The sequence below is a fragment of the Mobula birostris genome, chromosome 2, assembly GCF_030028105.1.
Source record: "Mobula birostris isolate sMobBir1 chromosome 2, sMobBir1.hap1, whole genome shotgun sequence".
NCBI lineage: Eukaryota > Metazoa > Chordata > Chondrichthyes > Myliobatiformes > Myliobatidae > Mobula > Mobula birostris.
The window spans coordinates 168,254,747-168,269,907 of NC_092371.1; the positions used below are offsets into that span (position 1 = coordinate 168,254,747).

General features: G+C 43.5%; 1 protein-coding gene across 1 annotated transcript in view; it reads right to left on the bottom strand.

Moving 5' to 3' along the window:
• Window positions 1-15,161, bottom strand: part of nid1a (nidogen 1a) — a 157,486-nt gene that overhangs the window by 36,441 nt on the left and 105,884 nt on the right. Inside the window, 1 exon segment of the mRNA XM_072251057.1 lies at window positions 1,517-1,689. Coding sequence (XP_072107158.1) covers window positions 1,517-1,689 — 173 coding nt within the window.

Below are 15,161 nucleotides of genomic sequence, written 5' to 3' on the forward strand. Positions count from 1 at the left end.
GTTTGATGACAATAAAGTATAAAGTATTTCAGAGATTAATAGATTCATGATTGGTAAGAACATCAATGGTTTAAGGGGAGAAGGTAGGAGAATAGGGTTGAGAGGGAAAATAGAACAGCCAAGATCAAATGTGGCAGCAGACTTACGGTCTTATGGTCTAATAAAACCAATTTTCAGCTGATCAATTTAATTTGTTTCCTATCCGCCTCAGGAATCGATAGAGGAAATAGTCAGCTACGAACTAGTATAAATATGAAACTTCTAGGTTTCAGATGTTGATAAATTACTCTGATTTTCCGGAGCATTTTTCATGTACTGATAATACAATGGTATCAATCACCCACGGGGCCACAGGAGCATCAGGCAAAAAAATAAAACTAGCAGTCAATTTCTTTTTGAGTTAAAAGGAAAGGTTAAGTAGGTGAGGTAACATACACACACACAATGCTGGAGGAACTCAGCAGGTCAGGCAGCAACTATGGAGGGAAATGAACAGTTGACATTTCAGGCCGAGACGCTTCATCAGGACTGGAAAGGAAGGGGGAAGAAGCCAGAATAATTTGTCACCATTCTTGATGAAGCTACACACTTTGTTTGAGTGCTTGTTTGATGTTTACCCACTACTGTCATGCCACCAATTGACACAAAATATCCCACATCAGTGATGCACCATGTGATTTTTCTTAGCTGCCGGACAGATAACAAGAGCAGAAATAACTGAGGTGGCTTGGCAGTTACTATATTGTTGCACGTCTAGGTCTATGCAGTCTAGAGTTATAGAGCTATCTAGCATGGAACCAGAGCTCTCAGCTCAACATACCCATGCCAACCTGAGTTAGTCTACTTGCCTACATTTGGCCCATTTCCCTCTGAACCTTACCTATCCCTATGTCTGCCCTAATTTGTAATTGAACTGGCCTGGTAACATTAGTACACTTAAGTGACTACATAATGACGTTTCAATGACCTACGTGTTAGGGATTAGTGAGGGTATTAAAGGTTATGGGGAGAAGCCAGGAGAATGGTGTGAAGAGGGATAAAAAAAAATCAACCATGATTCAATGGACCGAATGGCTTAATTCTGCTCCTTTCCCTTATGGTTTTATGGGTTAATGGGTTGTGAGCATGCAATATTGGTGCCAGAAGCATGGTGACACTTGTGGGCTGCCCCAGCCCACTTTCAGACTGTGTTGGTCATTTACACAAACAATGCATTTCACTATGCATGTCTGACAAATAAAGCAAGTTGCTAATACTGTATCTTTGATCTTTTCAATTAATGTTTTTTATAAATGGAAGAGTTAATTCCATTCATTCTTGAGATGATTTTGATTCATCTTCAAAGGGCCTCAGTTAGAAGTTTCCTCTGAAAGACAGAACTTCTGACAACATGGCTGTCACTTAAGAGGGTATCCCAGCAGAGGTTACATGCAGGAGACCTGAGCAACAATGGCTGTAACAATACCAAACCAAAAACTGAACTCTTGATAAACAATGTTTGTTCAGCAAAACTTACAGGGACATGGAGTAAAGTCTTCGCTTCACTTTGCTTCAGGCTGAAGCCGTCGATTGGGATGTGATCTATCTTCCCATTTTGTGCGAAGAGCAGATGTGTGCCTGGGGGCAGCGGGATGACATCTGGTCGAGCTGTGGGCCCAACTGTAACAGGAGGAGGGACCGTGTTCAGACCTGTCAGAACAGTGGAAGAAAACCAGATGATCATGTTTGGATAGCACTATATCACACCAAGCTTACACAAGCACATTCACCGTACTTCACCACAAGAACTTAACTCCTTCAGTGCCGCATTTTCTTGGGAAAACGCAGCTAATGAATTAAAGGAATCTAGGACACAGGCTCAAAAATAATTAGAAGTAACAATGGAAGCCATTAAAAATTAAAACAAGACAATGAGATTCATTTCTTGCAAAAAAGAACTGCTAACTTGACAAAGTTCAAAATTTAAAGTAATTCTGTTATCCAAATATGTAGATGTCACCATTTTCTTGCAGGTATTGCAGTAGAAGAAAGCACAGTCAATATACAACCAAATGAACATTGACAAGCTGGTGAAATTCCAAAGAAGTAGCTATGGATGGTAGTAAAATTAAAGATTATAGCTACTAGAAAAGAGCTGTATCACAGTTCATTAGAGAGGCAGAGGGCAATGCAAGAATGGTCTTCAAAGATATGAGCCTGATTGATAGGCTGAACATTATTTGGTAACCGCTCTCCAGGATGCAAAAGGTCCTTGAGAGTGTGCAGAAAAAAATTGTGGGAATGTCTCCAGAGTTAAGAAAGTTGTGCTGGGCAGAAAAAGATGGGGATGTTCTCCTTGCAACAAAGAAAGCTGAGAAGCAATTTGATGGGTTTGTCTAAGATGAGATGCATAAAACATTGGTTAGGCCACATTTGGAAAATTAGGTATAGTTCTGGTTGCCCCATTACAGGAAGGATGTGGAAGCTTTGTCAAGGGTGCAGAAGAGGTTCACCAGGATGTTATCAGGAACGGAGAATATTCACTGTAAGGAGAGGTTAGACAAAACTTTTGCTTGTGCATCAGAGTGACTTGATTGAAGTGTATAAAAGTATGGAAAGCACATACAGGATAGAAGAGCAGTTTTTTTCCTCATCCTGTAAGCGTCAAATGCTTAAGAGCGGAGGCTTAGGGAAAAAGTTTAAGGAAATTTGTGAATCAACTTTTTGTTTTACACAGAGGGCAGTATGTGGCTGGAATGAGAGCAATATTTAAGAAATATTTAGACAGGCATACTAAAAGGCAGGTGATAATGGGATACTGACCAAAGGCAGGCAGATGGGCTGCCAGCAGAAATAGTACATAGAACATAGAAATTTACAGCACATTACAGGTCCTTCGGCCCACAATGTTGTGCCAACCATGTAACCTACTCTAGAGACTGCATAGAATTTCCCTATCGCATAGCCCTATATTTTTCTAACCTCCATGTACCTTTCTAATAGGCTCTTGAAAGACCCTATTGTATCTGCTTCCACCGCCGCTGCCGGCAGTGCATTGCACGCACCCACCACTCTCTGTGTGAAAAACTTACCCCTGTCATCCATCCCCTCGGTACCTATTTCCAAGCACCTTAAAACTATGCCCCCTCGTATTATCCATTTCAGCCCTGGCAAAAAGTCTCTGATTATCCACATGATCAATGCCTCTCATACACCTCTATCAGGTCACCCCTCATCCTCTGTCACTCCAAGGAGAAAAGGCCAAATACACTCAACCTACTCTCACAAGGTATGACCTCTAATCCAGGCAACATCCTTGTAAATCTCCTCTGTATCTACATCCTTCCTGTAGTGAGGTGACCAGAACTGAACACAGTACTCCCAAGCGGGGTCTGACCAATGTCTCATATAGCCGCAACATTACCTCACGGCTCTTGAACTCAATCCCACGGTTGATGAATGCCAACACACCACACACCTTCTTAACAACACTGTCAATCTGTGAAGCAGCTTTGAGTGTCCTATCAACACAGACCCCAAGATCTCTCTGATCCTCCACACTGCCAAGAGTCTTGCCATTAATATTATATTGTCTTCAAAATGAACCACTCACACTTATCTGGGTTGAACTCCACCTGCCGCTTCTCAGCCCAGTTCTGCATCCTATCGATGTCCCGCTGTAACCTCTGAGAACCCTCCAGACTATCCACAACACCCCAACCTTGTGTTATCAGCAAACTTACTAGCCCACTCTTCCACTTCTTCATCCAAGTCATTTATAAAACTCACAAAGAGGAGGGGTCCCAGAACATATCCCTGTGGAACACCACTGGTCACCACCTTCTATGCAGAATACAAACCACCTACAACCACCCTTTGCCTTCTGCGGTCAAGCCGATTCTGGATCCACAAAGCAAAGTCTCCTTAGATCCCATGCGTCCTTACTTTCTGAAGGAGCCTGGCATAGGGAACCTTATCAAATGCCTTACTGAAATCAATATACACTACATCCATTGCTCTACCTTCATCAATGTGTTTTGTTACATTCTCAAAGAATTCTTTCTTTTTCCAATATTTTTATTAAATTTATTAAATTTCATATATATAAATACAGAATTCATAAGGATACTTATTATAAATCAAAATAACGTAGCACATAATGCACTATATGTAAATCACACTGATACAATCACGGTATCCCATATTCATGATCAATCAAATAAAATAAATTGAATTATAAAATACAATAATATGGTAAATATTATATTAAAAAATCTACACCCACTACCAAGACAAGGCTGGTTGGTAAAAATAAACAAAAAACGAGTACTTTACCATATAGTGTTTTATAATAATAGCCCAAATCTATATTTTAATAACAATAACAATTCAAAGATTTTCAAAATAGTTCAGAAAGTGTCCCCATAACGATTGAAAATCTTGATTAGAATCAGAAATCGAACAACAAATCTTCTCTAAATTTAAACATGATGTAACATCGCATAACCATTGAGCATGTGTGGGTGGGGCAACCTCCTTCCATTTAAGCACGATCACCCTCCTAGCCATAAGAGAAATAAAAGCCAGTACCCGCAAATGAGAAGGCTCCAAAATTATAGATCTTTCCTCAACAATACCAAATAAGGCAGTTAAAGGATTGGGCTTAAAATTAACTTTAAAAAGTACAGAAAAAGTTTGGAATACATCTTTCCAATATTTTTCAAGGCTCAAACATGACCAAAACATATGAATTAATGAAGCCTCTCCATTATTACATTTGTCATAATAAGGAAATACATCTGCAATAAAACAAGAGCTTGTCTTTAGACATATGAACTGTCAGTTAATTTATTTAAAAATAAAGGAAGCGAGGATCTGAGAAGAGAAATATTAGAAAATTTCATAACAGAGTTGGCCTCCAAAAAGACCCATATTGGACAATCCTCACGATTAATATAACCAGAACATGAGATTTCGTATCTTAATTGCCCAATAATATAACCTAAAATTGGGTAGAGCAAGGCCCCCATTCTTTTCAATTTTTTGAAGGTGGGCTTTATTTAATCAGAGTTTTCTGTTCTTCCATATATAGGAAGAAAGAATCGAATCGAAAGGATCAAAAAAAGATTTAGGAATAAAAACAGCTACAGCTTGAGAAAGGTATACAAATTTAGGTAAAATATTCACTTTAATAGAATTAATTTGACCAATCAATGATAAAGAGAGAGGTGACCAATTAGAAAGTGCCTTTTTCACATAATTCATTAAGGTTAGAAAATTTTCTTTGAATAGGTATTTGTAATTCTTAGTGATTGTTACACCCAAGTATGTAAATTGTTTTCTTACAATTTTAAAGGGAAGGTTAATATCGGATGGTATCAAATTATTTAAAGGAAACAATTCACTCTTATGTAAATTCAATTCATATCCTGAAAACTGACTAAAGTTAGTCAGTAAAAGAAACATAAAGAAGTTGTAACATTAGATATAAAAACCAATAGGTCATTAGCAGAAAGCGAAACTTTATGAATAGTACTTTTCCTTAAGATACCGGTGATATCTTTAGACTCTCGAAAGGCAATTGCTAAAGGTTCCAATACCAAATCAAAAAGCAAAGTGCTCAGTGGACATCCTAGTCTGGTTCCACCTTAGAGTTTAATTGGTTTAGAATTCTGAAAGTTAGTAAGGACCCGAGTGGAGGGAGATAAGTAATTTAATCCAAAAAATAAAATTGGGCCCAAAATTAAATTTTTCTAAGGTTTTAAATAGGTAATTCCATTCAACTTGGTCAAAAGCCTTCTCCGCATCCAGAGAAATCACACATTCTGATATTTCCTTGGATGGAGAATGCATAACATGTAACAATCGCCGTATATTAAAATGGGAATATTGATTTTTAATGAACCCTGTCTAATCATCAGATATTATAGAAGGTATAATATTCTCAAGTCTACAGGCCAAAACTTTAGATAGGATCTTAGCATCAACATTGAGTCAAGAGATTGGTCTATATGAAGAGCATTCAGTGGGATTCTTATTCTTTTTAAGAATAAGCAAAATGGAAGCTTCATAAAAAGACTGTGGCAACCTACCCACCTTGAAGGAATCAGTAAGGGTAGAACATAAATAAGGTATAAGCAATGAAGGAAAAGCCTTATAAAATTCTCCAGGGAATCCGTCAGGTCCTGGAGGTTTCCCAGAATGCAATGAACATATAGCCTCAGTGATTTCCTCCTGAGGAATAGGTTGATCCAACTGCTTTCGATTATCAACCGAAAGTCCAGGAATATTTAATTGGTCTAAAAAATTGTTCATTGCAGTATTATCTTCAACAAAATCAGAACTATGCAGTTTAGAATAAAATTCTCTAAAACTGTCATTTATTTCAAAATGGTCAGTTGTCAAATCACCATTGGTTTTACGAATTTCTTTAATTTGCCATTTAGCAATAACCGATTAGCCAATAGTTTACCAGTTTTTTCTCCATGTATATAGAATTGGCTTCCAACTTTCAAAAGTCGACTTTCAATTGGATACGTTATAAGAAGATCATATTTAGTTTTAATTTCAATACATCTTTTGTATAGTTTAGGGTCTGGTGCCAAGGCATATCTCTGGTCTTTTTAAACGCAAACAACAGGAATTCTGCAGATGCTGGAAATTCAAGCAACACACATCAAAGTTGCTGGTGAACGCAGCAGGCCAAGCAGCATCTGTAGGAAGAAGTGCAGTCGACGTTTCAGGCCGAGACCCTTCGTCAGGACTAACTGAAGGAAGAGTGAGTAAGGGATTTGAAAGTTAGAGGGGGAGGGGGAGATCCAAAATGATAGGATAAGACAGGAGGGGGAGGGATGGAGACAAGAGCTGGACAGGTGATTGGCAAAGGGGATATGAGAGGATCATGGGACAGGAGGTCCGGGAAGAAAGACAAGGGGGGGGGACCCAGAGGATGGGCAAGAGGTATATTCAGAGGGACAGAGGGAGAAAAAAGAGAGCAAGAGAAAGAATGTGTGCATAAAAATGAGTAACCGATGGGGTACGAGGGGGAGGTGGGGCCTTAGCGGAAGTTAGAGAAGTCGATGTTCATGCCATCAGGTTGGAGGCTAACCAGACGGAATATAAGGTGTTGTTCCTCCAACCTGAGTGTGGCTTCATCTTTACAGTAGAGGAGGCCGTGGATAGACATGTCAGAATGGGAATGGGATGTGGAATTAAAATGTGTGGCCACTGGGAGATCCTGCTTTCTCTGGCGGACAGAGCGTAGATGTTCAGCAAAGCAGTCTCCCAGTCTGTGTCGGGTCTCGCCAATATATAAAAGGCCACATCGGGAGCACCGGACGCAGTATATCACCCCAGTCGACTCACAGGTGAAGTGTCGCCTCACCTGGAAGGACTGTTTGGAGCCCTGAATGGTGGTAAGGGAGGAAGTGTAAGGGCATGTGTAGCACTTGTTCCGCTTACACGGATAAGTGCCAGGAGGGAGATCAGTGGGGAGGGATGGGGGGGACGAATGGACAAGGGAGTTGTGTAGGGAGCGATCCCTGCGGAATGCAGAGGGAGGGGGAGGGAAAGATGTGCTTAGTGGTGGGATCCCGTTGGAGGTGGCGGAAGTTACGGAGAATAATATGTTGGACCCAGAGGCTGGTGGGGTGGTAGGTGAGGACCAGGGGAACCCTATTCCCAGTGGGGTGGCGGGAGGATGGAGTGAGAGCAGATGTACGTGAAATGGGGGAGATGCGTTTAAGAGCAGAGTTGATAGTGGAGGAAGGGAAGCCCCTTTCTTTAAAAAAGGAAGACACCTCCCTCATCCTAGAATGAAAAGCCTCATCCTGAGAGCAGATGCGGCGGAGACGGAGGAATTGCGAGAAGGGGATGGCGTTTTTGCAAGAGACAGGGTGAGAAGAGGAATAGTCCAGATAGCTGTGAGAGTCAGTAGGCTTATAGTAGACATCAGTGGATAAGCTGTCTCCGGAGACAGAGACAGAAAGATCTAGAAAGGGGAGGGAGGTGTCGGAAATGGACCAGGTAGACTTGAGGGCAGGGTGAAAGTTGGAGGCAAAGTTAATAAAGTCAACGAGTCCTGCATGCGTGCAGGAAGCAGCGCCAATGCAGTCGTCGATATAGCAAATGAAAAGTGGGGGACAGATACCAGAATAGGCACGGAACATAGATTGTTCCACAAAGCCAACAAAAAGGCAGGCATAGCTAGGACCCATATGGGTGCCCATAGCTACACCTTTAGGTTGGAGGAAGTGGGAGGAGCCAAAGGAGAAATTATTAAGAGTAAGGACTAATTCCGCTAGACGGAGCAGAGTGGTGGTAGAGGGGAACTGATTAGGTCTGGAATCCAAAAAGAAGCGTAGAGCTTTGAGACCTTCCTGATGGGGGATGGAAGTATATAAGGACTGGACATCCATGGTGAAAATAAAGCGGTGGGGGCCAGGGAACTTAAAATCATCGAAAAGTTTAAGAGCGTGAGAAGTGTCACGAACATAGGTCGGAAGGGATTGAACAAGGGGTGATAAAACAGTGTCGAGGTATGCAGAAATGAGTTCGGTGGGGCAGGAGCAAGCTGAGACAATAGGTCGGCCAGGACAGGCAGGTTTGTGGATCTTGGGTAGGAGGTAGAAACGGGAAGTGCGGGGTGTGGGAACTATAAGGTTGGTAGCAGTGGATGGGAGATCCCCTGAGCGGATAAAGTCGGTGATGGTGTGGGAGACAATGGTCTGGTGCTCCTTAGTGGGGTCACGATCGAGGGGTAAATAAGAGGAGGTATCCGCGAGTTGTCGCTGTGCCTCGGCAAGGTAGAGGTCAGTACGCCAGACTACAACAGCACCCCCCTTATCGGCGGGTTTAATAATAAGGTTAGGATTAGTGCGGAGGGAGTGGAGAGCAGAGCATTCCGAAGGAGTGAGGTTGGAACGGGCACAAGGTGCGGTGAAGTCGAGACGGTTGATGTCCCGTCGGCAATTAGCGATAAAGAGATCCAGAGCAGGCAGAAGACCAGAGCGGGGTGTGCATGAAGAAGAGGAGGGTTGAAGACGGGAGAAGGGGTCATCGGTGGGGGTGGAAGAGTCCTGCGGAAGAAATAGGCTCGGAGACGGAGACGGCGGAAGAAGAGTTCCGCATCATGACGAACACTGAACTCGCTGAGGTGTGGGCGAAGGGGGACAAAGGTGAGGCCCTTACTGAGGACAGAGCGTTCTGCCTCAGACAGTTGAAGGTCGGAGGGGATGGTAAAGACCTGGCACGGATGAGAGCTGGGATCAGAGGCGGGAGGGGGGAGGCTGGGGGTGTCAATGGAGAGGGGAGGGTTGGGGTGAGAGGAAGATGGAGCCTCTGAGTACCCAGGAGCTGACGATGGGATCTGAAGGAGACGGGATTGCAGAGTATTGGTGGGGGAAGGGGAGACGGGAATCACAACAGCAGCACATAAAGACCCGGCCTGGAGTTCAAGGCTGGCGTCGCAGTTGGTGGTTGCGCAATCGCTGTGAAGATGTTTCTGGTCTAATTGTTTTAATTGATCAACTAAGTCAGTTCTCTCTTTATTAGCTTTTTTCTTAATATATGCAGTATAGGAGATAATTTGTCCTCTAATATATGCCTTAAAAGCATCCCAAATAATAAGACTCAAAGAATTCAATCAGGCTTGTAAAGCACAACCTGCCCTTGTTAAAGCCGTGCTGACTCTCCCTAATCAGATTATGTCTCTCCTGCCTCTCAGGATCTTTGCCATCAACTTGCCCATCACTGAAGTCAGACTCATTGGTCTATAATTTCCTAAGTTATATCTACTCCCTTTCTTGAACAAGGGAACAACACTTGTAACCCTCCAATCCTCCGGTACTTCTCCCATCCCTGTTGATGACGCAACGCAGAGGCTCAGCAATCTCCTCCTTCGCTTCTCACAGTAGTCTGGGGTATATCTCATCCGGTCCCAGTGACTTATCTAACTAAATGCTTGTCAAAAGCTCCAGCACGTCCTCTTTCTTAATGCCTATATGCTCAAGCGTTTCAGTCCGCTGTAAGTCATCCCCACAATTGCCAAGGTCTTTTTCCCTAGTGAATAGTGAAACAAAGTATTCATGAAGTACCTCCTCTGACTCCATGCACACGTTTCCACTATCGCACCTGTTTGGTCCTATTCTCACATAGCTCATCCTCTTGCTCTTCACATACTTGTAGAATGTCTTGGGGTTTTCCTTAATCCTGCTCACCAAGGCCTTCTCATGTCTTCTTCTGGCTCTCCTAATTCCATTCTTAAGCTCCTTCCGAGCAATCTTGTAATTTTCTAGAGCTCTAACAGTACCTAGTTTCTTGAACCTTTTGTAAGCTTTTCTTAACTAAATTTTCTACATACTTTGTACACCATGGTTCTTTAACTCTACCATCCTTTTCCTGCCTCAATGGAATATACCCATGCAGAACTCCATGCAAATGTTCCCTGAACATTTGCCACATTTCTGCCTTGCATTTCCGAGAACATCTGCTCCCAAGTTCCTCCCTAATAGCATCATATTTCCCCCTACCCCAATTAAGTGTTTTCCTGAATTGTCTGCTCCAATCCCTCTCCAGCACTATGGTGAAGGAGATGAAGTTGTGATCATTACTCGTAAAATGCTCTCCCTCCGAGAGATCTGACACCTGAACAGGTTCATTTCCCAATACCAGATCAAGTACAGCCTCTCCTCTAGTTGGCCTACCTACATATTACATTAGGAAACCTTCCTACACACACCTAACAAACTCCACCCCATCTAAACCTCTTGCACTAAGTTCATTCGCCTTGTTTATGATACTCCTTGCATTAAGATAGACACATATCAAACCATCAGTCTGAATGCATCTTTGCTCTCACATCTGACTACCCTTCCTCACAAACTTCCTACAAGCTATCTCCACTTGTGCTCCAACCTCCCCATCCTCTGCCTCTTCACTTCAGTTCCCACCCACCTGCAAATCTAGTTTAAACCCTCCCCAAGAGCATTAGCAAACCTCCCTGCCAAGATATTGGTCCTCCTCGGATTCAAGTGCAACCCATCCTTTTTGTACAAGTCATACCTGCCCCAGAAGTAGTCCCAATGATCCAAAAATCAGAATCCTGCCCCTGCTCCAATCCTTCAGCCACACATTTATCCTCCACCTCATTCTATTCCTATACTCACTGTCACGTGGCACAGGCAGTAATCCTGAGATTACTACTTTTGAGGTTCTGCTTCTCAGCTTCCTTTCCTAACTCCCTGTATTCTGCTTTCAGGACTTCCTCTCTTTTTCTACCTATGTTATTGGTACCAATATGTACCACGACCTCTGGCTGCTCACTCTCCAATTTCAGGATATTGTGGACGCAATCAGAAACATCCTGGACCCTGGCACTTGGGAGGTAAACTATCACCCGCGTTTCTTTCTCGTGTCCACAGAATCGCCTACCTGTCCCCTTAACTCTCGAGTCCCCTATCATTGGTCATCTTCTTCCATTCCCTGCCCTTCTGAGCCACCGGCTCAGACTCAGTGCCAGAGACAAGACCACTGTTGCTTCCCCCAGATAGGTCGTCCCCCCCACAACAGCACTCAGAATGTACTTATTGTTAAGGGGGGGACAGCCATAGGGGTGCTCTCCACTACCTGACACCCTGCCTTCCCTCTCCTGACGGTCACCCACTCACCTGTCTCCTGTGGCCCCGGTGTGACTACCTGCCTGTAGCTCCTGTCTATCACCTCCTCACTCTCTCTAACAAGCCAAAGGTCTTTGGAGCTGCAGCTCCAGTTCCCTAACTCAGTCTCTAAGAAGCTGCAGCTCGATGCACCTGGTGCAGGAGTGGCCATTAGAGAGGCTTGAAATCTCACGGACATCCCACATCTGACACTCAGAACAGAAAACTGGCCTTGCAGTCATACCCACTATTCTAATGCACCAAGCCCTGCGAAACACTCCTTTTTAAAACTCTTCTCCCCAACTTGTGCGAAGCTCTCTCTCTCTTCGAATCGATTGGTTCGGCACTAATGATGTGGGTTCGACTGCAAGGTTTGAATGGGAGGGGTGTGCAGAGCTGTGGTTGGGTGCGGGTCGATGGGAATAGGCAGAATAATGGTTCAGCATGGAGGTGATGGGCCGAGGCACTACACACAAAATGCTGGAGGAACTCAGTAGGTTGGACAGGCAGCGTCTGTGGAAAGGAATAAGCAGCCAGTGTTTCGGACTGCATCAGGAATGCTAAAGAGTCTCAGCCCAAAACCTCGACTGCATATTCCCTTCCATAGATGCTGCCTGACCTGCTGAGTTCCTCCAGCATTTTGTTCGTGCGTTGCTCTGAATTTCCAGCATCTGCAGAATCTCTTGTGTTTGTGTAGATGGATCAAAAAGCCTGTTTCTGTGCTGTGACTGCATATGGGATAGCAGATGGCTCAAGGATCAGGGACACAACTTGAAAGTTTTCAGCTAAAGAGCTGCCAAAGGTGTGAGGAAAAGGGTTTATTAAATAAAGTGGTTAGTTGTGATCTGAAACATTAGCTGCAAAAGTGGTGCAATAAGAAATAGTTGAAATAATTTTTTTCACTGTAGGAAGGACTAAGATAAAAACTGTAAATATAATTAACATGGAACAGTACAGGCTTTTCAGCCCACAGTGTTGTGCTGACCTGATAACCTACTCTAGGGTCAATCTAACCCTTCTATATTTCTATCATCCGTGTGCCTAAGAGTTTCTTAAACCTAATCTGCCTCTACTACCACTCCTCACAGCATATTCTATGCACTTATCACTCTCTGTGTTATGAAAAAAAAACTATCTCTGACATCCCCTCCAGTCACTTTAAAGATATGCTGCCCTGTATTAGTCATTTCCCCCCAGGGAAAAAGTCTCTGGCTGTCCACTCGATCTATGCCTCTTGTATCATCTTGTACACCTCTATCAAGCCTCCTCTCATCCTCCTCCACTCCAAAGAGAAAAGCCGGACTTGCTGAACCAATCTAAAAAGAGGCTAACACGAGAGGGCATAATTTTAAGGCGAGTGGAGGGAAGTATTGGGGGATATCAGAGATAGCTTTTTCTAAAGACAGAGAGTGGTGAGTGTGAGGAACTCACTGCCAGGGGTGGTTGTAGAAGCAAATACATTGGGACATTTAAGAAACTCTTAGATAGGTGCATGGATGATGGAAAAATGGAGGGTTATGTAGGACAGAAGGTTTAGATTAATTTTAGAGTAGGTTCAAACGTTGGCACCTTATGGGATGAAAGGATTTATTTTTATCTAATCTTATTTATTTAGCGATACAGCACAGTAACAGGCCTTTCCAGCCCATTGAGCCCACACTGCCCAATTACACCCATGTGACCAATTACACCCATGCGACCAACTGCACCCATGCGACCAACTGCACCCATGCGACCAATTAACCCATGCGACCAATTAACCCATGCGACCAATTACACCCATGTGACCAATTCACCTATGCAACCAACTACACCCATGTGACCAATAACACCCATGTGACCAATTAACCCATGTGACCAATTAACCCATGTGACCAATATGAATTTGGAATGTGGGAGGAAAGCAGAGCACCCGGAAGAAACCCACACGTTAATGAGGAGAACATACAAACTCCTTACAGACAGCAGGGGAATTGACACCACGTCGCTAGCGCTATACTAACATTACGCCAATCGCTATGCTACTGCGTGTACACACCGTGTACCGTGGGGTAATGTTCTATGTTCTATCCTCATAAGACATTCTCTGATCCAAGCAGCATCCTGGCCAACGTCCTCTGTAAGGAGGAGAACGTTGAAAAAAAATGGAACAAGTGGACAAAGGAGATTGCTATCGACTTCAGGAGAACTTGCACCACTCACACTCAGTTTTACATCGGCGGCACAGCGGTGGAAACTTCTTGCACAACCTCTCATGGTCCCAGAACACACTCTACACAATAAGGAAGGCTCACCAACACCTCTAATTTCTAAGGAGGCTGAAGGGAGCTGGACTTTGCATATCTATACTCACATCATTCTACAGATGCAGACTAGAGAGCATCCTAACAAGCTGCATTATTGAATGGTACAGAAACTGCAGTGTGGTGGACAGGAAGGCTCTGCAATGGGGGGGGTCAAAACTGCCTAATGCATCACCAGCACCAGCCTCAGCCTACCTGCCATCAAGGATGTATCTATGGTACAGTGCCAGAAAAGAGGCAGTGATCCCGCCCACCCTGCTCAGGCACCGTCTGTCCCACTCTCATCAGGGAAGAGGCACGTAGCATCCACACCAGGACTATCAGACTCAAAAACAGTTACTTTCCCCAAACAGTAAGACTGATCAACACCTCCACCCACTAATCCACCCCTCCACATCTCCAACCGCCACTACTTTATCATTTCCTGTCAGATGCTCTTGTGCCTTGTGTCACTTTATGGACATACAATCTATGCATATAAGCTATCTTACATGTGCACATACAGTATATATGTATAGCTAGGGTGCGTAAGAGTTCTGCACATTACTCTATCGGTCAATGTGGAATGGAGACTGAGTTTGTAAATCCTTTGCAAAGGACGTTTGGAATGGAAGGGTGGCACGCCACAGGAGGGATGTGGGACAGGTGACAGAGAAGGAGTGCCAGAGAGTGGTGGGTTTCGAGGGGGCAGACACACTCAGCCCTGAGACACCAGGCAAAGTCATTTGATTCCAAACAATTGGTTTACTGATCATGACAGAATGTCTCTCCAGTGATTCCCATGCCCTCCGCTCTCAGTTCCCCTTTTCCCAACATCAATTCCCCTCTTCCTGCCCCCTTCTCACTCTCCGTCTCCAATAGATCTGTATCAGAATCAGGTTCTTATCACTCACATATGACATGAAACGTGTTCTTTTCTGTTGCGGTGGCAGTACTGTGCGATACATAAAATTACTGCAGTGCAGTGCAAAAGTCTTCAGCACCCTATCCATATATATGTGCCTAACATTTTTGCAAAGGAATGTATTTATTGTGATTTTTTCCATTGTGTCGTATGTTTCTTGCATTGCATCAGATCTGGAGTAACAATTATTTTGTTCTCTTTTACACTGTGTACTGGAAATGACATAAAACAATTTTGAATCTTGAAGTCTTCTCTGCAAGGAAATCTCCAATTCATCAGAGAATGTCAGGAGAATGTTGAAGATATGGAACTTGTAACGAC